Here is a 25,402-nt window from a genome sequence, read left to right as displayed (position 1 = left end):
CAATATCCTTGGCTCCCCGGCCTCCTTCCACATCATCCCATTTAGACGTACATGCATACAGAACATGCAGAAGTACCATATTGATGTGCATCATAGGTTGTGCCGAATGACTCAGTCAAGCTGGGTTTCTTATGACGAGGTTGGATATACGGACAAAGAGAAACCTTCTACATAGTTTCATTCATGGACATAAAAAAACAACGTTTGCATTAACCTGGATCCACACTACTCCTTCAATTTTCTTGCTTTTGTTAAAAGCAATGGTATTATAATCTGTTATTACTGTTTCTGTTGCCATGGGAGATGTTCCCTAATGGCAGCGGCTTGTACAGAGCGGGGTCTTACTGTGGCTAAAAAGCCCAATCTTTTCCATGTCTTTGTTCTTTTTCAGTGGCTGAACAAATTCTTGATTCAATTTCCAGTGAGGCATGGTCATTGTTCCTGATTATTGCAGATAAGAAAGCACAAAACCAAGAAAAAAAACAAACAAAAAAAACCCCCATAAAATCTGAGCTATAGTAACTGAGAATAAGACAAGGCAGTTTGCCTTTTCCAGATCACGTTCTTATTGATGACCTTGGTGACAAGAGACGCGGTTTGATTCGTTTTAAATATATGCCACCAGATTTTAAGCCTTGCACTCTGTGCACACCTTGTTTTGTATGCACTAATGCTGCACCTATTTGACATCCGTTGCTTCAGAGTATCTGGCACAGCAGTGCAAAGAAAATAGACATGGTAGGTTTTTATTGATCAGCACGAGGTGAACAGGAAATACTCTGGGGTGTTTACGAGGGTGAGTTACAAGTTATGAGGAAACCTGGGCCTGCGGAACATAGGGCAGAGACAGACCAGACTGTCCTTTTAACTCCCTGTTATGTTTTTAGATGTAAACTACATGTCAACCGGTAGGATCTGCTGCTTCGTAACCATTTTAATCTCTAAAACTGTCTCCAAATAGCTTTATTTTTAAATAACATAATGTTCTGCCTCTGAAAGTGTCAGATGGCAACCATACTGTGCTGTTTGTGTGCCCTCAGTGTGCCTGAGACATTCATTTAGGACATTAAAAGTAATATCTGGCAAGAAATGAGTCGTTTTGGATCACCGTATTCCTTTTTACAAATCTGACATTGACTCCCTAAAAATGTGGCTTGATGTTATATGTGAGGCTTCTCAGATCTCACTTCTTTGGAGTGATTTCTCATCCCTGGAAGCAGTTGTCGGGAATATGTGGACTGCTCGCTGCGTCTAATGACGCAAAGGGGTCTTGGCACAAATAGGTTCTCACAGAATTGAATGGGCGGTGGTAGAAGACCAGACGTGTGACCGTTTGTGTGTGTGTATGTGTGTGTGTGTGTGTGTGTGTGGAAGGGTGGGGTGGGGGGGGGGGGGGGGGGGGGGGGGCGTTGTAATTGAATTGTGAATCAACTGGCAAGTCAGCCCCCAAAACGCCGCCCCTTGCTGTCGACGCGCTCTGGCTTTGCAATGCAACGCCCATAAGCAGAGGAAGAGATAGAGAGGAAGAAGTGAGTGTGTGAGTGAGTGAGTAAGAAAGAACGAGGAAAAGAGGGAGAGCGTGTGTGTGTACGGAGAGGGAGAGAGGGAAAGAGAGACACAAGTTAGGACTCAAAGAATCTCAGTCGCTTTTTAGTGTGAGAGGAAAGATATTTCAAACACAGTGAATCGACCGGTTGCGCCAAAGGAAGAGAAGATCCCCCCCTCTCCTTATACTGAGCTTTTGGAGCTGTTAGAATAAAAGAGGGACGCGGCGTTATTAAGTCACGCTGATCTGATGGTCATGACGGCAGCTGTCGATATGAAACCGACGTTAACCATCATAAAGGCTGAAAAAATGGACGGTGAGTAATACAACTCTTCTTTACGGGCTTGACAGTTAAAAACGAGACTGACATTAGTCCCAAGTGTTTCCTTGCAACACAGGCGGCTGGCGGCACATTACGTTCATGGTAACCACAGCGTCGATTTCTCGGCAGTTAGATGCGCTCGGGGGTACACAGAGTCCTGAGCGCGTTCCGGTGTGAGGACGGCATGGATTGCTCAATATTGGACAACACGAAAGAAAAATATGCCGTCACGCCGGAGGCTACATGCATGGCATAGCCTGTTAAGCTCTGCGTTACATACTTACTACTGAATGAATCAGCCTCTCGCCGGTGTGCCTTTTGTGATTTGTAATACTATTTGTGTGAAACAAGGTGCCACGATGGGGGAAAAAAAAAGTTACTGCATCTCAGTTTAAAGTCTGTCCAGTGATGGGCTGTAGGAGAAACTGTCACAGCGTCAGAAAGTTTAAACGAAATCAGTGTGACGTTTTTAGTTGTGATACTCCGTCATGTCGCTGTCAAGATCACTCAGATTTTATTATCTTTAAACAGTTGTGTAAGTTTTTTTTTTTTCTTTTTGATACGTGTTGCCTCAGTCCACTGTTAAATTGACTTGTAGGTTTGTTGTGCAAACGCCTTGCCTCTCTCTTTCAACCTCATTTGATCTCTGTGGAGATCTATTACCACCTTCTCTCCCTCCCATCTAATCACCCATCTCTGACCCATATATTCCATGCCATGCAGGGGAGAGCCGAGGCACTCTGCCCAGGCGGCATTGGGAGAAGGGGCAGTGGTGCCTACTAACTCCCCTCCCTGCCAACCTCACTGTCTCCTCTGCCTCCCCTCTCTCCTTTCTTCTCTACCTCCCCCTCCTCCTCCTCCTCCTTCTCCTCAGCGGCTGAAACTGACTTTCCAGAGGGAAGGGAAGGCAGGCTGAGGTGATGAATCTGCAGTGCTGAGGCTTGCCTCTCTTAACTCTGCTGCCTGGAACACTTGGCTTGCTCCAGGGGTAGTCCATGGCACACACACACACACACACACACACACATACACAGTGAAAGGAAGGCCGCAACTGTGAGCTGTCTTTGTGTTGGGGTTTAAACCTTTGGTTGGTTTCACTTCTCATTTTTACGCACGCCTGTGTTACACATGGTGGCATGTTTGGATGATTTGCATTCGGCAGCTTTTTACATTAACTAATCCCCTGTGTTTTTGCAGCTCAGGTGGCACTGAGCTTGTTAGCAGATCTGCACGCAGCACCGATGCACTGTGGAAATTTGATGCTAATTGCTGGTGTTGATCCACTAAAGAGTTGTGACTAACCGCATTAACCACCTTCTCCTACCTGCAGAGCATACATTCGTACGTGCACATCTCACAAAACTCACCAAATGTGCTGACAGCTGCAGTTGTGTTGCCAGAGCGTATCGCTATCTTGCAAAACCGTTTCGCAATGCTCGCTCCTGCTTACGCTCAATCCGACGCACTCGGGTCAAACTGAGGCTGCCAAGGAGCAGCTCACAACTTCACGCAACACATCTTTTCTCTGAATCTCTCGCACACACGCACGCACGCACACACCCACAAACTGTTCTGTTTACTCCTTGGTATTACCACGCTTACAAGATGAATGTGCTACCAAATGTCCAAGGCTGTTCCTAATCCTAATAAGACATAACAGACTTGCAGGCATGTGAAGCATTATAACAGGCTCTTTCCTTACAACTCACTGAAAGAGATAAGCCCTCCGTTCAAAGCCGGAATACATTTTGTTGATGTGTTGAACTCTGAGTAGCGGGACTGCCACTGGGAGAAGCAGCTCGCCTAGTGGATGTAGCTCTTCACAGGCAAGCGCAGAGCTATGCCACTGTGCGAAGTACAGCTGTGTTTTTTTTTTTTTTCTGAATTTCCCCAAACACCTGCAATCACATACTGTAGGATCATGCATACCCCGCTAACAGGCTTAAGTGGCTTCCAGCCCACCTTACTATAATGTTTGTTTTGTTTTGCGACGGAAGTACGCCTAGAGTCGGCTTACCCAAGGCCTGTCCTCACTCTCCAGCTGAGGTAATTCCTTTAAAAGTGCTCACACTCCGCCAGGGTCAGAGGTACTCCCAAACATAGCTTCTAATGTTCCACCAAGCTGTTATTTGTCTGTTCAGTGTTACAGTAGTCAATTCTTGGCGCGGTGCACTTACTTCATTGTAAACCAGACTGTGCAGGCTTATTGTTGAAAGAATTATGTAGCCATAACAAAACTCTCTACAAGAAGTTTTAAAGATTAAGCAGAGGACATAATGGGGAGCCTCACTGTACATTCACAGAACACTGATCATGGATGTCCAATTAATATTCAACTGAGTTGCCAATTATTTACAATGCAAGTTTGTTTTAGACTCATGTGGGTTGTCACTCTTTCACTTTAATTCTCTGTTTCATCAGGCCTTAAGGTCGGGGTTCAGTGACTGACAGGAATGCTTGTGAGCATGCCCTGCTGTGTAGCATGCATGGGAGCATAGAAAGAGCTTGAAGGGAGGCTGACGTTTATCTGATCAAAACGCAGGAGTTTGTTGTAACTGGCAGTTCTGGTGAATCTGCAGAGATGCCTTATTTGGCGTCATGTTCCATGCCTGCCACGTACAGTGCACTCATACAGGCCGCGCCGCATGAATGACTCTAAGAAGGAGTTTCTTTTTAATTTTGCCTCCCATGTTGTTACAGAGCGGAGAGGGGCGGCTTGTGTCAGGACAGAGGGAGTTACATAAGCTCCAGGTTCTTGCTTTGGTGGGTTTGTGTCAGCACTACCTCAGTAGCGCAGTGTAATATATGCCAATGTTTGAGTGTGTGGGGCTGGCTGGCAGCTGTGCAAACACTGTTTGGGCGATCCGGGCTTCTCTTGATGTGGTGTGTCAATGAATCGGTCCAAACAGGTCAGTTTTTCATCTGATGTGCGCCGTGTCAGATGGAGGAGGCGCTGGTCTGCGAGATCTTAACTTGATTAGTCAGTCCTGTGTTCAGTGCATCAACCATGTGACATTAGGTAGTGTTTGACCAGGCCATGTCTGTGCCCAGAGGGCAACAGATACCAGCTTCCTCAATGGGCCTCCCTGTGCTGGTTAGAATTGTCAACATACTGGGCAGACACCAATGAAGTGGATGTCTGTGAGTTTCCACAAGGGCCCTGTCTTTCTTTCTTTCTATCTTTCTTTCTTTCTTTCCCGCTCTGCTCAGTTATGCCACTATGTTACATCAGATGGGTTTCCCCCACCACTCACAGCATTTCATTCATTGCTCTTCCATTCAACCTGTCATCTGCCGCGTTGCCCATATAAACATAAAACTTTATCCTGCGTGGGTCATTTCTCAATGCTTCCCTGGTGACTACACGCCTTAATCTTTGCTTATAAAGCTTAGTCATAAAGTAAGGCGTGTTAGCACCAGATACAACCGTCTGCTAAATAACAAGCATATGGTGAGAGTGGGCCTGAGGAAGGTGTGTTCAACGTGCTGGCAGTGAATAGTCAAAAAAAATATAGATAAAAATGGTTTGAGTGCCTCTCCTAGCTCTTCTTCTCATTTTACTCACATTCCCCAAAAGGCCAACAACCAAAACAACGGAAAACTTAGTCCTTGGCCGGGAAAATGAAACACTGACATGCAATTTCTGTAACAGACAATTCTTTTCAGTCGTTCACCCACCCACTCACACACACAGTCCTGCCTCTGCTTTTCCTCCCCGTCCTTTCCCTTTCTCCCTCTGCTTCCATGCCTTTCTGTTGGCCACATGGGCTTCTCTCACGACACCTTGATGTGGTATATAGTGAGTTCGCGGTGAGTGCACTTTGTCCTATCCAGTCATTCCTAGTTTGTAGTCCCTGAGTCATGGAACTAGACGCCTGCTGCACCGCACGCACTGGTTACTGCTACCACAGGCCTCTCCCCTCCCTGCGTTACCAGACCATTTACGAACCCTAACTGTTGTCTGCCCACGCATCTCAGCCTAGCATTGAATGCTTCTCAAACTTTTTTTGTCCTCTTGCTCTGTTGCTGTTTCTGTTTTTATGGTTCCACATTTAGGACCCATGTTTCCTAAACTGGGCAAGTTTAGAAACACGCCTGCTTTGAGAATCAATCCACTGTCCTGAAAGGCAGTGGGGTCTGTTTCCCCATGGATGTTCAGCTGTCCACAACAAGGCTGTGCCACTCATTTCGACCGGCGTACGTTCCAGATTTTCTTCCTTTCATATTCTCCTTTGTCTGCGTTTGCTGCTCGCCACCTGTTTTTGGAGTCCGCGTGCATTGCGCACTGCTTTTGTAATCAGGTGAACAAATAGGGCATAGCTACAGACTGTCTGTGTATCAGACCTACAGCATCAGAGTTGTATTGATTGTCTGGTCTGCCAAAGGAAAAAAATGACAGAGAAGGGTGTGTTTGTGTGTGTGGCGGAGTCTGCTATGTAGGTGCACATGTGCCAAGGAGGTGCCTTTTTGGCATTTGCTCCAAAAGTAGAAACAGCTGACTGACATCTGCAAATAACTTTACTTTGACAACATTCACTTACAGAAATTATGTTTGTAGAAGACTAACATTCGGCCTCACGTGAATGCTCATTAGTGAGACGAGAAACATGCGATTGTTTTCTGCATGGTTACATGGTAACAGTGAACAAATGTTGAGTCATTAAGCAGGAATTTTACAAGATATGGTCATTGCTTGTATCATGACCAGTCACACTGTTAGATGAAGCGGAATGATATCCCCTGAAGTCCAGTCATTCTTTGATGGCATGAGTCACAGCCTGTCTGTGCGTGCCGTTGAGTGTGTGTATGGGTAATAGTGACGGAGAAAGAGAACTAAAAAGAGGCTGGTTAAGAGGACACTTCGAACACAAGCTTACACAACTGCAGGGCTATTCTCATGTTTTGAAAATCACTTCCATCTTTTTATTGCAAAACACAGAGTTGTAATTTTCCAGCTATCATGCCATCATCACGGTTTACATCTTTTAATCAATACATTCAGATCGAACTCAAGGTGTTTTTACGTCATGATTAAAAAAACACGCACATTGTAAACAAGATAAAGGAAGAGCGATGTGGCCAGATGTTTGACGTTTTATGCTCCTATTACCCATGGAGCCTACACTGAGCTTAAAATAGAAGGGTAATTCATCATCCAGAGCTGAAACCATTTTGCCACTTAGACCACAAGTCATTTTTGGTCACATTAGAGGAAAACAAGAAAGCTGTGAGAAGCACATTAGCGATTGTAAAACAGAGGTGGAATGCGAGGCATGCAACATGAAAACACTGCGGTCTTGTGAGAATTTATTTATCAAGTATCCATCTGCTGGCCATAGCTTGCCTTCAAACAAGCAACAATCTCTTCATATATGTATGATGTATAATTGGACCCAGCCATTACAAGACTTACGTGCATACTCGTTGCACCAGAGAAGGGAGAACAGTTCCATCAGTGTGCGTGTATGTGTGGCTGCACATTGTCCCACATAGTTCATACTTATATCAGGAACCTGATTGCGGAATGTATCAGTTTGGACTAAAAATGGGCCAGGCACCGTGTTTCGTGGAAAAAATGCAACACAGAGAGTAAACTGTTTGTCAGATATGTCGTGTGTTTGGTTTAACAGCTAAACACTTCCCCCAGAGCATCCCATGTCTGTTTATAACAGGGACGGAGCCTGGGAGGGCAGCTAGCCTGAAAACGGCTAGGCTAACACCACCTGCACACTCCAGTGAAATGCTCGCCTGTCATCTCCTTTTTTTTCCCACACTATGTGAACTAGCACTGATGGATGGGACAAGACAGTCAAAGCCCTTTGGAATAAATACTGCTTTCATTTTAAATATTTAACATCTATGGATTCCCATTTCCCAGATCTCTACTTCTTGTGTCTGCAGCGTAAAGCATTTTCCCAACATTATTTATCCGCCTCCTCAAAGTAATAGAGAACTTAGAGGCCGTGCAGTGAGCTGTTGTGCATTAGAGTTGCACAATCTTTAACACTTGAGGCATACCTAAAAACTAGATCTTTTCACACCGTTAAAGATCAGAGATCAACAAAGCTTGCTGGCAGTTAAAAAAAGCAACAAAGAGCCAAATCCTGCTGCAAGCGATTTGTCTTTGTTTCCCCCGTAGTCCTGGAAAAGGAAAGAGTTTCCATCAAGCTTTTAGCAAAAATATGTTTAGCGTCTGTTGCTGATGGCGCGGATCATTTCAAACCCAATGTCATATCAAGCGCTGAGACTTTGGCATAAACAGTGGAGTTAATGCACTTTCACATCATAAGCTAATATGATTTCAGAGATGCAGGGAGTGGGAGAAAGAAAGACAGAAAGGCAGCTATGGGGTATTAGTCTGACTTATTGTCTGCTTCGGTAGCCAGTGTGTCTGTGGTGGTGGTGATCCTGGGCAACTCTACTTTCATGGCCGAAGACAGATGTCAGCAATAGTGGCTTCTTCCCATACGGCGGCCTTACACCACCACAGGCTTGTGTTTCAGGAGGGCAGCCAGAAGCCAGTGGCGAAGCGCTAAGAATAAAAGTCGTGTTTCAGCACTGATGGTGGGATTGTCCCGGTTTGTGCATTGGATTACTTCAGCTTAACACAGCTTGGAGCAAGCTCGGGCCTCTGTCTGCTTTGACTTCATCGCCGTGCCTGCACTTCTGTTCCTCATCCTTGGCATTGAGATGGAAATCTAAACAGCGTGGCTGACTGAACAAGCAGTCCTCTTAAAACCAAACTGCCCACCCGTCCTCCTCCTCTTGCTCCACTGCAGCCCTCAGTCACCACTTTATCACCCTGGTCGACGTTGAATGGACTCCCTTCATACTGGCCGGGTTTATGACCCCGCGTTCCCAGACCAGGGGTCCAGATATGGATCTCCATCAAAGGCTCTCTCAGATACCACTGTCACCTCTGGTCTGCTGTGGTTAGGCCGGTCTGCCTTAAAGAGCCGATTATAAGCGCTCGGCTAGTAACCAAGACCTCCTGTCATTTTCCCTGCACCTTGCTGTGACCCTGCTGATATGTACTTATGCGCATGTATTTTCAGGAAGAGTATGCGACTGTGGGCGGCACAGTGGCGTGGTACTGATGCCTCACAGCAAGAAAGTTCCGTGTTCGAATCCAGGCCGACTGGGGCCTTTCTGTGTGGAGTTTGCATGTTCTCCCTGTATCTGCGTGGGTTCTCTCCTGGTTAGGTTAACTGGTGACATGCGAGTGTGAATGGTTGTCTGTCTCTTTGTGTTAGCCCTGCGATAGACTGGAGACCTGTCCAGGGTGTACCCCGCCTCTCGCCTGATGACAGCTGGGATAGGCTCCAGCCCCCCGCGACCCTTCACAGGACGAGTGGTTACAGAAGATGTGTGTGCATACGACTGCAGTGGTGGCTATGAAATGTTTGACCTTCACCTGAACCCACAACTCACCTCACTTCCCACAGGAAGTGGCAACTTAGCCGCAAGAAACGGACCTTCGCGTATTTATATAAAAAAAAAACCCATATGTATAAAAAGCCCACCATACAATGAGATACAGAGTGGCATAGAGCAGGAGACATAAACTGCCACTGTTTTGACAGAGTTGAGATGAATTACTGTTTGAACCTTAAGTATTTTCATTTTCAAAAACCCAGCTTTTAATTGCCATTGAAATAGCGCCCTTATTTTCATCACAGTCCACTCTCCTTTCTTCACACCAGCACACACCCACTCACAAACTCTATAGAGCTATTTATATCTCAATCGCATGATAGAAAGCATATTGCCCCTTATTTGTTGGGTCTGGTTGCCTGCTCTGCTTGTATCATTGCATCATTCTGAGTGGAGGCAGCAGTCCAGGCTTTATGAATGAACTGAGTCTCCGCCAGAGGCTTTGAGATGGCACCGATCCCACTGTGATGTCACTCCAGAGACAAGGAGAAGAGAGGGAGCATTATGAAACTTCCATTCATTTGTCTCTCTCCCTCTCTCTTTCTTTGTGCCCACCCCCCGATTCTCTTGTCCTGTGATGGGCTCATATTACATGCTGGTGACTCACTCCCGCCCTTGCCCGCTCCAAACGATCCCTCTGCTATCTTCCCCCGGCCCTGTCCTACCCTGCCCAGCCCTGCCTGTTCCAGCCCAACAGACTTTGGCCCCGGCCGCAAAAATCCCAATTTCACACCCACGCTCTGGCACACAGGCGAAGACGGCTGCTAATTTAGTTTGTGTATGTGTGTTTATACGTGTGTCAGTTTAACAGCCTAAGGTGCCAAACTGAACCTAGGTTTGAGGTTGGGGTGGGGCTCGCTCATAAGAGGCAGGACAGCAAAGGTGCACAGCATGTTAGTGAGATTCCCCGGGGGTGAATATTGTTGTCGCACTCACCAGCTTGTGCATTACTCGCATCATGGCAAGAGGGGAGTGGCTAATCAATACCTTTTACTGTACACCCAGACTAAACATCAGTCTGACTTCATCAGTGATTCCCAGAATAGATGGACTTATGTTTTCTACATCATTATAAGAGATGGTTTCGTTTTATACTTTTCAGTGCAGACGTTTTTTTTTTTTTTTTTTTTTTTGTAGCCCAAGTCTTGTTAGCAAAATATGAATGCCATAATGTTGCCCATGGTTTATAACCACTCCCACATTTTGTGAGCTAAGTGGATGGGACTCATTTTGCGGACAGACCCACACTGTCTAATGTGGAAAGTGATGACTTGTGGATGCTCTAACTCTCAGTGCATACTGACCATGCTGCATCTAATGGGACTCGCAGGCATTGAAATCGTATCAGGACTTCATCATTTACTAGAGATTGTCTAGATTCATGCTCGCCTCTTCCACTAATGGATGCACATTGTACATTAGCACTGCCGCAGATAACTTTCATATGGATCATTCACCATGGCTACTGCTCTATTATCGCTTCACTTTGAGTGTTTGCCTTTCAGCATTGCTGTTCCCTCTGCTCTTTTTTTTTAGATTTCAACTCGGTTCATGCTATATAAGGAAAGCCATCTATGTCGTTGACATGGAATTGCACTGTCACCTAACAGCTCAAACTTAGAACACATTTGCTGCGCTTTGAATTGCTGCTAGACAGTAAACAGAAATCCCACTTCAAACTAATTTTAAGCGGGGGAAACAAGTAATTCAAAAACAAAAGGAATTACACAAATTGCAGTTCACGTTTGTATTCCCTCTATAATCATGGTTCATATATTTCTCTCTTTAGAGTGCCTTATGTTAGTTCTCATGCACCATGGTGTTGAGTGTCTTTGATGGAGGATTTAGTGCTAAAGTGGGTTCAAGTCTGTGCGGCAAGAAAATGCTGGGTTGATAAAAGCGACGTGGAGGGAGGGGGGGGTAAACGGTTCGAAAGTGCAGACAAACTCCACTCGATCCAGCTTAAATAAACTGCCACATTTTGCCTTTGCCTTCACATCAAAGCGCAGACTGTCTGAGCTCCAGTCCCATCTCAGTTTGCAGCCCTTTGCAAGGGTAGTGTCTGCAACATGTACGTTTTTGCACCACCAACACTACTCGAAAGAAAAATGAGCTCGAGCTGGAAGCCGAGACAGCCAGGGGCCACTTTGCTCAAAGACAGCTTGCTCAGGCCTTATTCTTATTATGAAACTACACGGTTTATTTTGACATGCGAGCCGCGTCTGACAATGGTTTAACTGACGTATGATGCGAGGCTGTAAAAGCATGTTTATTCTCTGCTCTTCAGCGTTGCTTTTCCTTCTGTTAACTTTATGTTTGTTCACCAGTGTAACAAGGAGCGATATATTATTACAGGCCTAATTGAATCACATGAAGAAGCAAAGGACTGTGTGTCTTCTGTGTCTGCAGTGTTTCTTTCTTTAGAGAGAGAGAGGAAAAAAAGAGGGGAAAAAACTCCTGAAGACAGTTTAAAAAAAAAAACAGGAGACCTAATTTTGCTAACAGCCAGACAGACATTGGTTACATGGGCAAAGGAGGGACAGCTGCTGTGCATTCCAGACGAGGTCGAGACGTCAGCGAGTGGTGAAAACAAGCTTGAACTGTATGTCGCCCTAGTGTTCTGCTGGCAGATAAAACCACCAGCCGGCGGAGATGCCAGAACATCTGGGTCCGACGAATGGCGGCGCTGGGAAGGGAGCGACGCAGCTTTTCCTCGCGGCTAATTTGCCTTCAGTCCCTTTGTGATCTGGTTGTTAATGATTTAAACTGACGAGATGAAGAAAGATGAACTGGAGAGATAGGCGTGTTGCAAAAGACGAGGCTTGATGGAAAACTTGATTTAAACCTCCTGAAGGCCCAGCGTGACCTGTTGCGGTCTGTGACTTTTGCCTTCCACACTTTACCCTCCAGAGTTGATCAGGCAAGATAACGATATCGCATCATGCTGCACACCAGCAGAGTATGATAGATGTCGGCCTTTGTTGTGTAAATGCATGCGGGCACTTTGCAGATTGAATGATAAAAAGTGCCGGTTAATAGAAACTCTATGGAGCCCTTTTGTTTCTATTTACAAGTCATTTGTCGCGTCTTGGTTTTTTGGCCGTCTATTCTAGTATTAATTGCCCGGGGGCTCTTTCCCCCTTCTCCCCTCGCCATCTCCTCTGCTTTGCCCCCTTATCCCACACTTCTGCAGCCTGCTCAGTCTAATTAGATGAGTGCGAGTCATCAGGCACTGTTTAAAGTCATCAAAGGGAGCTCTGTTCCCCACTGGGTGCCCACTGGCTGTGAGCAGGGAACAGTAACTCCAGTGTGTGACTGAAACCCTCGAGACGGCCCACCCCCCAAGTCTCCAAGCCACCCGCCGGCAGCCGCGGTGACATCATCACCTCATCCCTTGACCCCTGACCTGTCAGAATGTTTGACCCCATGCTCGGTCTTGTGACAGTAGGCCCACTGTGTAGTGGCGACATGGTAGGAGGGCTAGCAGGGGTCACGGTGTCGTTGATGGGCACCAGACGTTGCTTTCCCACCCAGGATGTGCGAGTAGGAGAGAGGGTAGTGTTTGAAGTGTTTGTAAATAAACTTGCACGTCTGTTTTAAAGCAGAGTGCCAGATGAGTGGGATTTACCAAAGGATCCCATCGGTACTGGAAAGAAAGTGTTTGAAAACCACTAACATTTAACACTGAATGCATTTTTCTAAAAATATTAGAACTCTATGGAAACATGCTCACTGTGCATTGCATTCAGTGCTGCCTTGTATTTTGTTTTTTATATTACATCCAAAGCTGTGACAGTTGTTTATATAGATTGGATCTGATATGGAGACAGCGTCTGTCTAGACGGAATGTAATTGTTAAACTTCATTGTTGATCACGGTAGACAGAAATGTGTTGATTTTGTTTGTGTGTGTGTGGCTGCATTTGTGTGAATAACTGAACCACATTCACAGGACTCTCTTTCCTGCCCCCTCTCTGTCTCAATTTTCTGTTCAGTGAGCTTTATTGGCATGAAATATAATACAGGATGCATTGCTGAAGCTTGGGTTGTCAATAAGAATTCAAACTGTATGCAATTTTATCATATTAGTATTTCAAATGTCAAATGAAATGGATAATGGCATTACACCGAATAATATTATAATCCACATTCTTTGTCTTTTGTGATTTGCAGATGCGGACTGTGGAGATGTACCACTGCTCACTCCAGGAAGTAAAGAGATGATGTCCCAGGCCCTGAAGGCGACTTTCAGTGGCTTCACGAAGGAACAGCAGCGGCTGGGTATTCCCAAAGGTAACACTGTCAGTTGCTTGTATTCTCATTAGCCACTGTTAACGTTTCCAGTGAAGAAATCAGATCTCATCAGCAAACCACGAGTACTCAGAACCAGCTCTGCGTGTCACATGTCAGGCGCGCTCATCCTGGGTCCTTTCACACTGGCACCCTGCTTTAGAGCTTTCAGTGAAAGGAGGCATTTCTGAGTGAGACTGACTGAAAACTAGGAGACACCCAGTAGTTTCAGACATGGCCTCACATTATATACTTTTTAGTACATCCAGACTGACTGCCTGCAGCACCCAGAGAATCTAGACTGTAAAATAACGAGTTTGTAAATTGAAGCAACCACACCGCTTCGTGCTGCTACTTGATTCACAGCGTGATTTTCAGGCTTTCCGACTACGGATCTGGCTTAATTTTCATTACCACTTCTGTTTACATCCACTGCTGTTGCCCTGTTCGTTTGTGATTCCTGAGTTTCAACCCTGAAAAAAAAAAGTACATTAAATCTTTGTTGTCATATCAGTCACAAGTTGAGATGAAGGTTTGAGTAAATTGTGTAGTACACAATGTAGTATATAACAGCAGTTATTAACAATTGTTATCCTCTTCAGATCCCAGACAGTGGACAGAAAACCACGTGGCTGCATGGCTAACGTGGACAGTGAATGAGTTCAGCCTGAAGAATGTTGACTTTGACAAATTTGGCATGAACGGAGCCAGCCTGTGCGCGATGGGGAAGGAGCGCTTCTTGGACTTAGCGCCCGACTTTGTGGGTGACATCCTTTGGGAACATTTAGAAATGCTTCAGAAAGGTAAGGCCATGGATCATATTGATTTCCTGATTATAAGATGATTTAAAAGACTAGAGACTAAGATGATAATAAAAAAAAAGACCTCTTAGCACACAGGATGATATCACAATACCACTCCTTACGCCAGTTTAGGACTCTGTTGGTATTTGCTTTAGTAACAGGAGCCAAACAGGAAGACACCATTTAGCGCAGGTCATTAATTTTTGATAATGCTGGATGCAGTTACATGATACGTGAAATCAATGACGAGGTCACTGACGCTCGCTCTCTATCTATTTTTCATGAAGAGGATACAAAGCATTACCCCATCAATGGACTGACCTCCAACTTCCAGGAATCCCGCTATACCTCAGACTATTTTGTCAGTAAGTACTCATCACAGTCCTTCTTAGTCACTCACGTCTGATATCAGGCTTTAAATATGAATGGAATGGTGGAAGCGGTTCCGTGAATGAAGTAAATGAATACATTTGGATTTAGTGGAAGAGTAGACCCTTTGTCATTACATCTTTGCATTTATTTTCTTGATATTGAGCCCCGATGCAGCTCTCTGGCTTAATATAGTACATGCTGAACATACATCCTAGAAAATAATAAGACATCTTGGCCGAGATTGGGTCTAATCAGTTGTCTTCCTTATAATCTTCTAAATTCATCTTACACACTCAAGGCTGTGTTTTGTTATAGACTAGTCACACTCTAAGCACTTGGGCAGCAGTTCAGCACAAGAGGGATAATGACTCCACTTTTCTAAGATTGATCTTCCTCCTCTGTTTTGCTCCTTGTTTTCCTTCCCTGCTCCCTGTCTACACTCATTCCCCTTTGTATCTGCAGGCTATGGTGTTGAGCATGCTCAGTGTGTCCCTCCTTCTGAATACTCAGAGCCCGGCTTCATCACAGAGTCCTACCAGACGCTTCATCCCATCAGCTCGGAGGAACTGCTGACGCTCAAGTATGAGAGCGAATACCCTGCTGTCATCCTGCGAGACACGGCCCTAAACTCCATGCAGGGCGACTATTTTACTGTGAAGCAGGAGGTGGTGTCCCCTGACAACATGTGTGTGGGACGCCTTAGCAGAGGTGAGCGGTCATATGCTGATTATGAAGAATGTAGCTGATTTAATAAGATCTTAAGAACATAGGCCTGCGGTGACAAATGTGTTGCATTTACACCAGACTCAACCGTTCGTTTGAGGTGCCTGCTTACTGAGCGCGTCGCCGTCTGTGTCAATGCGTGTAAATGTTAAGGGTTTCTGTGGGTGTTAGCCTGTGTGTGATTGTGCTCAAGCTACCAGAATCTTGTCATGCCACACCAGCGTGAACGTATTAGAACAGAAGAAAAGCAGGCCCTCTGGTTTGTGGTTCAAGCAAACTTGCATGATATACACTCTAGGCTGAGTTGGGAAAAAAAAAAAAAACGAGAGCTCTATTGTTTTCGTCAGGGCGATACACGAACCAAAAGCCGCAGTGTGTTCTCTTCTTGCCTCCTGTCCTCTATGTAAAGCAGTTCAAGTGGTGTAACCTTCAAGAACATTTTTTTTCTCTTGTTTTTGTTGGCCTCTTTTTCTTGAATCAACCTGAAGGTTCTGGGTAAGGAGATAGAGGTGTCATCCTCAGATGGCGAGCGTGGGGTTTTCTCATGAAACCGTTTGCTTTCCTGAATGCGCAGACTTGTTTTCTCTCCAAGTTATCGTTTACAGAGGAATTAGCAGCATGGTTTACATTTAGAGCCATAAAGCCAGGGTTTTCTTCTCACAAATCCCCAGCTGTATAAATGAATAGCATGTGCCATGTACACTACACAAGCCTCCTTGCAGTGCTTTATGCATTCGCCTGCAAGGTTTGAGGTCCAATCCTCATGCATCACGCATACCGAGCTTTTCGAGCGGTGCGTTGTTCTCTCCCGACGTGGGAAAGTATTTTGTAGCACAACTGATATCCACATGTGGCTTCAATTTCACCAGTTGTAGATTTCGGCATCGGTAGAGGCGCAGCATTATCTGTCATTTGTTAATGACTTGCCATTGAAAACGCACTCTTATCTTTCCCCAGGGCAAAAAAAATAGCAAGACAATTTGTGTGATTGTCTTCCATTTAAAATCAAATCCAAATGGTGGTTGTAAAGGCGAAATGAGGTGTGAAATGGAGAGAGACGGTGTACTGTACGGAACGCTGTAGCTTAGTGAGAAGCAGCAAGGTGTTACGTCATGTACATCAGATTTGGTGGCAGTAGAGAAATACAATTATGTCACTTTGTCAAAGATAAATCTTTTTTTAATTCACACATCATATAAATTGAAGCTGTGATGTGTAAAGTTGCCTTTTTTTTAACAACTCTTTCTTCCCACTCTTTCTTCCCTCGCAGGTAAGCTCGGCGGCCAGGACTCCTTCGAGAGCATCGAGAGCTTTGAGAGCTGCGACCGGCTGACCCAGTCGTGGAGCAGCCAGTCATCGTTCAGCAGCCTGCAGCGGGTACCGTCTTACGACAGCTTTGACTCGGAAGACTACCCCGCTGCCTTGCACGGCCACAAGCCCAAGGGCACCTTCAAAGACTATGTGAGGGAGCGCTCAGACCTCAGCAAGGATAAACCCGTCATCCCAGCAGCAGCACTGGCAGGATACACAGGTAAGATGCCTGGAAGTCACACTCACTGAATAATATTTTTATACAAGCCCACCTTGAAAAGGTTCATCGACATTTTATTGACCTTAAGGCAGGGCTTCTACAAAACATGTACGCGTTACATTTTGGAGTTTCTATTTATTCCCGGCAGTGTCTGCATACAATCAGCAGACTTTAAGAAAAAGACATTGCTCATATATTCATACAATACGCACTCAGATCTACAGATCTACAGATCTACAAGGAATACAATTCAGTGCACAGCTGTAACTCACTTGTTGATGCTCTGCAAAAGCCCCAGATGTGAGGGTGCTTTTATGCACCGCTTTTAGACCAAAGGTAGAAAAAAAAAGAAAAAAAAGAAACACCTATTTCACACAAGCAGCCCAAGTTATGCACTTCACAGGAAACAAAATAGATTTTGCTCATGCCTCCTTTTTTTTCTTCTTTTCTCTCGCTCTCACTCTCTTGTTCTGTCTTCACTTCTCATCTACCTCCTTGTTATCTGCTGCCCGCATCTTAACCTATTTTTTCCAGGTCGTCCTAGCAACGCTGGCGAAACATTGAAATTATGCCTGCCCCTGCACATAACACCAGAGTAGAATTATCTCTTCATCGCACGAGGCGTACTTCGTACTCATACATGCTCAAAAAGCAGCCCTGTGTGTGTGTGTGTGTGTGTGTTCTTCTTGTTGACTAAGATGTGGAGATATTTGCAGGTTCCTCTGAAGCAGATGCACTATTTTAGCATCTGTCATGGTTTTTTGGTAAGAGGAAAGTGTAAAGACTGCCACTGTTGCTGCTTTATCTGAGGGAATGCATTAACACACTGAGCCACAACTGCTACTTTTATGATTATATGAGCTCAGGAAACTGGTGAAAATAACTTCAAGGTATTTCTGTCATTGTGTTTACATTAAACACTGTAGTAGCACACAAAGAAGACGCCTCTCACGTCACGTCTTGCATACCTTTTTGGTGATTTGTAAAGAGCTTAGTTAGAATTGTTCCAGTGCAAAACTGACAAGAATATGAAGACAGCTGAACACTGCAGACGCTGAGCTGAATCCTAATGACGAAGAGTTCGGGACTTTTTTTTTTCTTTCTTGTTTAAATTATAGTCACAAGGCTGCAAGATTGCCAGCGCAGGAAAAGGGGGAACTCCGAGCATAATTTATAACGTCACAAACAATGCATACATCAGATTTCGACAGAATGCCCCAAAAAGTTGGTATGCACACGTCAATTGGTCATCTGTGTGGTTATTAGTTCAAAAGCCACTTAAAGAACAATGAGTCATTCATTTGTAATGATGTTGGAAAGATGTCGTAATGTATTTCTAATCAAATAATGAAGACTAAGACGCGGCCTAAAAGCCCCTCTAGAACCATTAGAGGCTGTGCTGCTCCCTGAACCAGCAGACTAAAAATAAATGTATGCAAACAGTATTATGTCTTGCAAACTGTTCTTAAACAAGCCTCTATCTACCTCGATGGAGGTTTGTACGGAACTGTAAGGTCATGTATTTGGAACAATGTTACTCCTTAACCTTTCCAGATCAGCATTTAGACTCTATTTAGCATTTGAATCATGGCCTGGCATGTAGATATGAGTTATTGCAACAGGGTGGAGCTCCAAATAGATTATATGTGATATCTTGGCAGATTTTCAGCCTAATGCATAGTAATGCAGTGTTATTGAGAAGAAAATCCTTCCTGTAACACCCCACTTTCCAAAAGCACGCTCAGGTCTTTTCTGTTTTAAGCAGCAGTGTAAAGATAGTGTAGTACTTCACAGAAACCAACATTTTTCTGTGTAAATGCGTCATGTAAACACAATTTCACAAATGATGTTTACGACAGCTCGATCTGCTCGGCTTCCTGTCCCAGTCACGGGGTGACAGGTGACACTTGTAGCGAGGACAGGGAGCCCGATAAGGCTGCAGAGAGATAAGTGAAGCTCCAGTTGTCATCGCCGTGGTTTCCTGTGACAATTCAACATTTACACCTCTGTCTAGTGTAATGTTAGGCTGCCTTACAGCAGGCTATAACTCTCAATTTGAATCATGACACTTTGCTTTGCCTCTTCTCTGTTTCTGTCTCACAAGTACAGGTCTCTGCAACACACATTTCATGTTTAGTCACGTTGATTTATTTATTTTTTTTAAATTGATAATGAATTGTTTTAACATGTACGTCATGTTAACATGTTGCATATTAACTGGGCCCACATTTTCACAAGAAGTCATGAGTTTAACTTGTCTTTTATAGCTACACGTACCAAAGACTCTTCCCACCCTTCTGCCACACTCTGTGCTTTTTCAATGAGGCCCATTGTGCACGAAGATTGAAACATATTTTTGGAAACTTTTTTTTTGTGTGTGTTAAGGGGTCGCCTACATTCTGGCATGAGAGCACAGGGGGCTGGTATCACCCTCATGTGGGCTTGCTGTTACAGTAGCAGACTTTTGGAATGCAAGTCTTTCTGTCTGAAAGGGACCCAGTGTTGCAGAGCCACTTATTTTTCCAAACTCGGAGCGGCTGTTGTCATGCACCTTCTTCAGCGCTGGCAGGGGCAAAGAGGGCTCCGAAATGCCATTTCGAGTGTTCAGCCCACACATCTGTTTCCCTGAAAGCTTTTGTTTGTTTTGTGTAAGGGTACATTTAGGTTTTCTGAGGCACTCGAGAGAGGTGACTTATGCTTAGCTCCAGTTTTGCTGAGGCGGTGCGCTGCATAGGCAGGTGTGATTTCAACATGCAAGCCTCAAAGGTGGGTGGGTTCGTGTATGCGCTGAAAAACCACACGATCAAAGTGCACTGAAGTGAATCTAGTTCAGAGATAAAAACCAACCCCTTTTGATCGCCTTTGTTCTGCTTTCCCCCATTTTTCCATGAGCTGTATTAAACTCTTGTAATAACATTAGCATTAGGTTATTCAATTACCTTTTATTCTTAAAAGATGCGTGCAGTTTACAGACGACTTAGCAACCGCTCTCATTCTCAAACACACACACACACACACACACACAGTCTGTATTCAAGTTCTAAAGATGTGCTGCTAAGGTCTAAAGGCAGCCGCTCTTATTTTAAAATGGTGATTTCATCAGTATGGAACTCCTACGGACACAGGCTCTAGATTCACATACTGCACAGGCCAACTGCCAGACAAGGGGATACATGATGAATGGGACTGTTGTATTTAGGAGGACATTTGGTTCCACTGCTGTGCTTCAGTCTGACCCAGATTAGAGGGTTTACTTTGTCACCCTTCAGATACAAGTGAATAATTGACATGAATATTTAACAGTTTCATATTTAGCAGAACTGTTGCAAGATATATAGTACTCCTTTTGTTCCGGGACTTCTTTCACTTCTTTCACAAACCTTCCGTTTCTCTTACACTGCTGTGCATTAACAAATTATGCATGGTTCTAAAACGTTTCAGTTTGTAATCTAATACACACTGCATTCCCCTCAGTTTTGCAGAAAAGTGTCTCCTCACACGTAACCTCTTGGGTTGCATTTGCCACAAACTCCCACTTGCTTCAATAGATCTCTACTCCAACCAGCATCTGCACAAACAACAATGTGTCCCTCTCAGTGTAAACAGCTCTTCTATAAATGAACACCTTCTCTCTCCCTTCTCTCTCCATCTGCTCTGCAGGCAGTGGCCCCATCCAGCTGTGGCAGTTTCTTCTGGAGCTGCTGACCGACAAGTCTTGCCAGTCCTTCATCAGCTGGACAGGCGACGGCTGGGAATTCAAGCTTTCTGACCCAGATGAGGTGAGAGGTTGTGACCCTGCTGGTCCACTGGCACACATGCTGGGAGGTCCTAAGTAGTTAGCCAGATGAACGAGATGTCTTCTTTGTCATATAAAACAAAAGTTTTACATCAGTAGCATTTGTGTTTCTAAATATTTTTCCCAAAAATGTAACTTGATTTGCCTAGATTTTAATCCTTACGGCACATGCTGACTTTCGTCTGTGCCGTTTCAGGTTGCTCGGAGGTGGGGCAAAAGAAAAAACAAGCCCAAGATGAATTATGAGAAGCTGAGCCGTGGCCTGCGTTACTACTATGACAAGAATATCATCCACAAGACATCTGGGAAACGCTACGTCTACCGCTTTGTCTGTGACTTAAAAAGCCTGCTGGGGTACACTCCTGAGGAGCTGCACGCAATGTTGGACGTAAAGCCCGACACGGACGAGTGAAAGCGAAGATGAGAAAGGAAGTGAAGACAAAAAGTTAAGGAGCCACACAGACTTGAGGCTCACAAAGTGGTCTTAACTGTTTGATAGAGTCGGTAAACCATTTTTTGGGGGGACCAAAATGTTTTTAATGACTAACTGTGGTCTTTGTCACCTTTGAGCGCCTGTCTCTCAGACCATATTTTAAAAAGAAGGCAGAAGCCAAAAAACCTGTATTCAAACCCTGTTGCATTTGTGTGCGCGTGCATGTGTGAGTGAATGTGTGATATGTTTGATATATGCCGGTATTATTTAGCAGCCCGAGGCAGACGAAGCGCTGCCGGGTAGAGTTCAGGTTCTGTTCTGTCTAAGTAGCAAAGTGGGGGAGGCCAGGGGAACCAAGACACAACGTGTGTGTGTGTGAGAGAGAGAGAGAGTAAAAAGGATTCACGTCACTGTTGGGTTAAACAGAAAGCAGGCGGAAAGTTCCTGCTAAGAAAACGGTTGCCAAAATGTAAAAACTGAAACGGGGAAGGTGTAACATCTTACATTTACATACATCTCTCTTTGTCTGGGAGAGAGTTTTCAGCTAGGACCAAAAAAAGTGTAATTTATAATTTCTGCCAGTATTAAGACCCAGTGTAAACCTACCAGGCGGATATTAGAAATAGTATTTTTGTCATGTTGTCAGTGAAGGTATTACAGTAAAACCAAACATTGGATGCCAAGTTTGACTGTTCTGTTCTCAAGGGGCCTTTATCAGAAACGTGCTGATTGGTTATCAGACAACACTATAGACACTGGCCCTGTGCTTCGTAGGGTGTGTGGACCTGGTGAGATTACTCATACGCAGAGTGTCTGAAAGGCGTCTGAAAGTAGCCGTTGCTTTTGAAACTGACGCTTTCACCTTTATGAACACGTTTGCCACCTTGTTAGAGACGCATATTGTGACTGAAACTTATGCATTTTTGCATATACCACCAGTATTAGCAAACCGTAGACAATCTATGTGGGGGAATTCAGGAGTCTTGGGGTAAGAGGAGACCTTTTTGGTGTGCAGATTAGATGCATCACTTGTCAGTGCACTGTCCGTATTAGCGTTGCTTTAAAAGTGTTTGAATAGACCTGTTAGTTAATTACCCAAGGGAGTGATTTTGTAAAATCCTAAGAATGTCGGCTTTGTTTATTTCGTTATACATATTGGCCAAAAGGAAGCAGCTGCAGTAGAGCGTCGAGGGTACAGCGTAGGAAAGACAAAAGGGTCAGGCAATAGTAAAATGTTGACTATAGAGAATTGGACTCTGTATGAGATGAGACGAAAGTGACTGAAAGGAATCTGTGGGCAATGCAGGTGATGATCCCTTGTGAGGTATGACAGGTATGACTTGAGACGTGTAGGACTAGTGGCAGACGTATGTATTTCAACTTCAAGTTTGTGCGCTACTTATCTATGAACAATATAATATTCAGTTCAGAATGAGTAACTCATGTATGATTCCACCTATATTTGCTCGGAATACATAAAAAGTCACTGGTTACATTTAAGCAAATTGGCAGCGGTTTCCTCCCAACAGTGGGAACAGTGGCTGTACACTGGCCTTATGGGAAATGCCAAAGTTGAATATTATCATAGAATACAATGTTATTGTTTACAGTGGCTGAATGTTACCCATATGGATGAAAATAGCTTTTGAGATGTCTATTTGTACAGATTGTATTTCATAATGCTTTATTGAGACCCGGATTACACAAATAAGCAGGAGACAAAGCAGGAATAATAACCAAAACCCAATGTGAGGTCTTTGGCCACGGTGCTCCGGGTATCGTCCACAATGTTAGAAGACAGGGACCAGAAAGCTCTCACGTATTTGGAAAAGTGTTGTCTTTTATCTTTTGTTTGATATGTTGGAAAGCAAGCACACAGCTTTAGGACAAATAGAAATGCCTTTGCTGATCTGGTTTTCCCACTGAGTGCAGAAAAGAGATGCTGTATATGTTCATGATGTCTAACTGACAACAAGCTTATCTGTCGTTACCGAGCACAGACCCATCCACCATCGAGCTGCACTGTACGTTCATTGACGCCAATGTCCCAAAACACTGTGTTATTTTTTTTTTTCCTCTATTGTTTCTTGTTTATTTTTCCTGTTGTCACTGTTTTATGTTAAAATGAGCTTTACAGATATTTTCTGTCATATTCGGAATGAAAAAGTCTCCCCCCACCACCTACATCCCCCCAACACGAAGTCATAATGTTACTATGGTTAGCTTCATATGATTAATGTGCTTGAAGAAAATGTTCAAGTAGAAAAAAATGATATTTTGAAAATCATTTTATCAGGAAGATATACTGTTATTAAATGTCAGACTACAATCTACTGCAGGTCTTATGTGTTGATGAACCTTAGTCAGGCAAGTGTATACATACCAATATTTTGTGGCATATGCATATCTCAGAATGGATTCAGAAGGAAAACCTTATTGTTTTTTGGATGTTGTTGTTGTTGTCGTTATTTTTTATTATTTTTTTTTGTATATTTTATAGTGTCTCTGTATTTTTGTTATGAGATCATTTTTATTGTATTTAGTTCACAAACATTTGAATATTTTTCAATAATTTATATTTTATAAAAGACAAGAAGACGCAGACAGCTGGTGCTTTCATGGGAATTTAAAGGTAGCGCAGGACAAAATAATGTAGCGATTTCTGTTTGTTCGTTCGTTCGTTCTGTTTTTTCATTTTTTTTTTTTTTTTTTTTTTTTTACATAGAAAATAGACCTGTCTGCTCGAGGAAAAAAAAAAAAAGGCTGATGCTGGCCCATCAATGATTTCTGCTGGAAAGGTTTTATAAACTGTAGCTTCTATTTCTAAAATGTACTTAATGTACTTCAAAATGTTATAAAATATATGTGAAGAAAGATTTTATCCCTCTGTGTGGTGTTTTGATTTGTGTCGGTTCATTATCATTATAATTATGCTATGTAGTAACTTAGTGTGTGCTATATACTAAATTACTATTATGCAATTCTATTAAATATATCGTGCTAGCTTTTACCATTACATATTCTTAGTCAGTTTTATAGTTTTGTTTGTAGTCAAAGATGCGATGCAGAGTCTGCATGCTGTTTTATAAAGCTCTTCATAAGAGCCATCAGACATCCAAGGAGCCACTGGTAACATATACGGCGTGATCAATGAGCGACTCGGAACAGATACCGGAACCTATTAATTCATTTCTTAATTTACAGAAAAACAGATTCGGGCGTGTAACACTGATAAATGGTTTCAGTGAACAATTGATTCTGCAATAATCCAGTCCTAATGATTCGAAACAAATCTGTTCATGTCGCCGTGGTGCCTCCTGAAGTTTCTTTTGAAACACGTGCGGGCCGTGGTTTGTCCCGCCTTTAACAAGTGCGTCCCATGCGCACTGATGAGGTGATGTAAAAATGGAATGAACACACCGGAGCCCATTCATGTGCTCGTAACCCCTCATATAAATTCCACTGCAGATAGAAAACATGCAGGGCCGTGGCCTGCTGCCCCGAACTGCACATCTGTTTGGCCCCGCTGCAGCAGGCTAGCAACAAGATACAAAAATACAAGTCCAGTATAACAGTGTGTCTTTTTATGTTTTAGAAAATGACAGGCAGAAAGGATTAATAGAAGTGTAGGCCTACATGAAAGCATCTTAAACATACTGTAGGCATTATCATGTCAACGTGGTGTGTGTATTTAGTTTGGAGCAAGTTGAGATATGTAATCTTTTATAATGTAAAAAAACAGATTGATGTTGATCATATAAGAAACATATACTATATAAATCACATGAAATAGAATACACTCATGACTGATTTAAATTCACGTGTAGCCCAACACAAACACGAGCTGTCTTCTGTCAAATTCAGGCACATGTTCTCGTGTTGGATCTGTCGGTGGTGTTCTTGGCAAAGGGCAGGCTGAGGTTACCCAGGTGGTTCTTCTCCCCTTCCACCTCCCTCACTCTGACTGGGCCGATGATCCAGACCAGACGTGATAGCTGGGCAGGTTTTAAAATACTTCCCCAGACGGTGCATGTTCCAACAGACCTGGAACAAAATCCAAATCATTATGATACCACTCATACCTGCCTACTCCACGTCCAAACACAGACACAAAGCTGGCTCGCACAGACACACTTAGTCCCCCCCCACCCCC

At 43.9% G+C, this 25,402-nt stretch overlaps 1 protein-coding gene across 2 annotated transcripts; it reads left to right on the top strand.

Moving 5' to 3' along the window:
• Positions 1-1,524: 1,524 nt before the first annotated feature.
• Positions 1,525-24,125, top strand: ets1 (v-ets avian erythroblastosis virus E26 oncogene homolog 1). 2 transcript variants are annotated; one of them, XM_084558074.1, is made up of 8 exons: positions 1,525-1,862; positions 13,475-13,594; positions 14,194-14,394; positions 14,682-14,759; positions 15,277-15,474; positions 16,760-17,020; positions 20,681-20,799; positions 21,013-24,125. In XM_084558074.1, the coding sequence occupies exons 1-8, from the start codon at positions 1,796-1,798 to the stop codon at positions 21,226-21,228; spliced, it is 1,260 nt and encodes a 419-aa protein (XP_084414200.1). In that variant the 5' UTR covers positions 1,525-1,795; the 3' UTR covers positions 21,229-24,125. The 2 variants fall into 2 exon arrangements, with proteins under 2 accessions (XP_084414200.1, XP_084414199.1); XM_084558073.1 differs by having other exon boundaries at positions 15,229-15,474.
• The last annotated feature ends 1,277 nt before the right edge of the window (positions 24,126-25,402 follow it).

The sequence above is a fragment of the Chelon labrosus genome (genome assembly GCF_963514085.1).
Source record: "Chelon labrosus genome assembly, chromosome: 13".
Lineage (NCBI taxonomy): Eukaryota > Metazoa > Chordata > Actinopteri > Mugiliformes > Mugilidae > Chelon > Chelon labrosus.
The sequence above is the reverse complement of the archived record's forward strand: the minus strand, read 5'-3'. Positions and strand labels throughout refer to the sequence as shown.

What these genes read in the sequence shown, in the direction of transcription:
- ets1 (XM_084558073.1), top strand. Translation starts at nt 1,796, where the DNA reads ATGGTCATGACGGCAGCTGTCGATATGAAACCGACGTTAACCATCATA. An exon ending in TTTAGAAATGCTTCAGAAAG is followed by an intron (nt 14,395 to 14,681) that starts GTAAGGCCATGG and finishes TTTTTCATGAAG; the next exon opens with AGGATACAAAGCATTACCCC. An exon ending in TACCTCAGACTATTTTGTCA is followed by an intron (nt 14,760 to 15,228) that starts GTAAGTACTCAT and finishes TTGTATCTGCAG; the next exon opens with GCTATGGTGTTGAGCATGCT.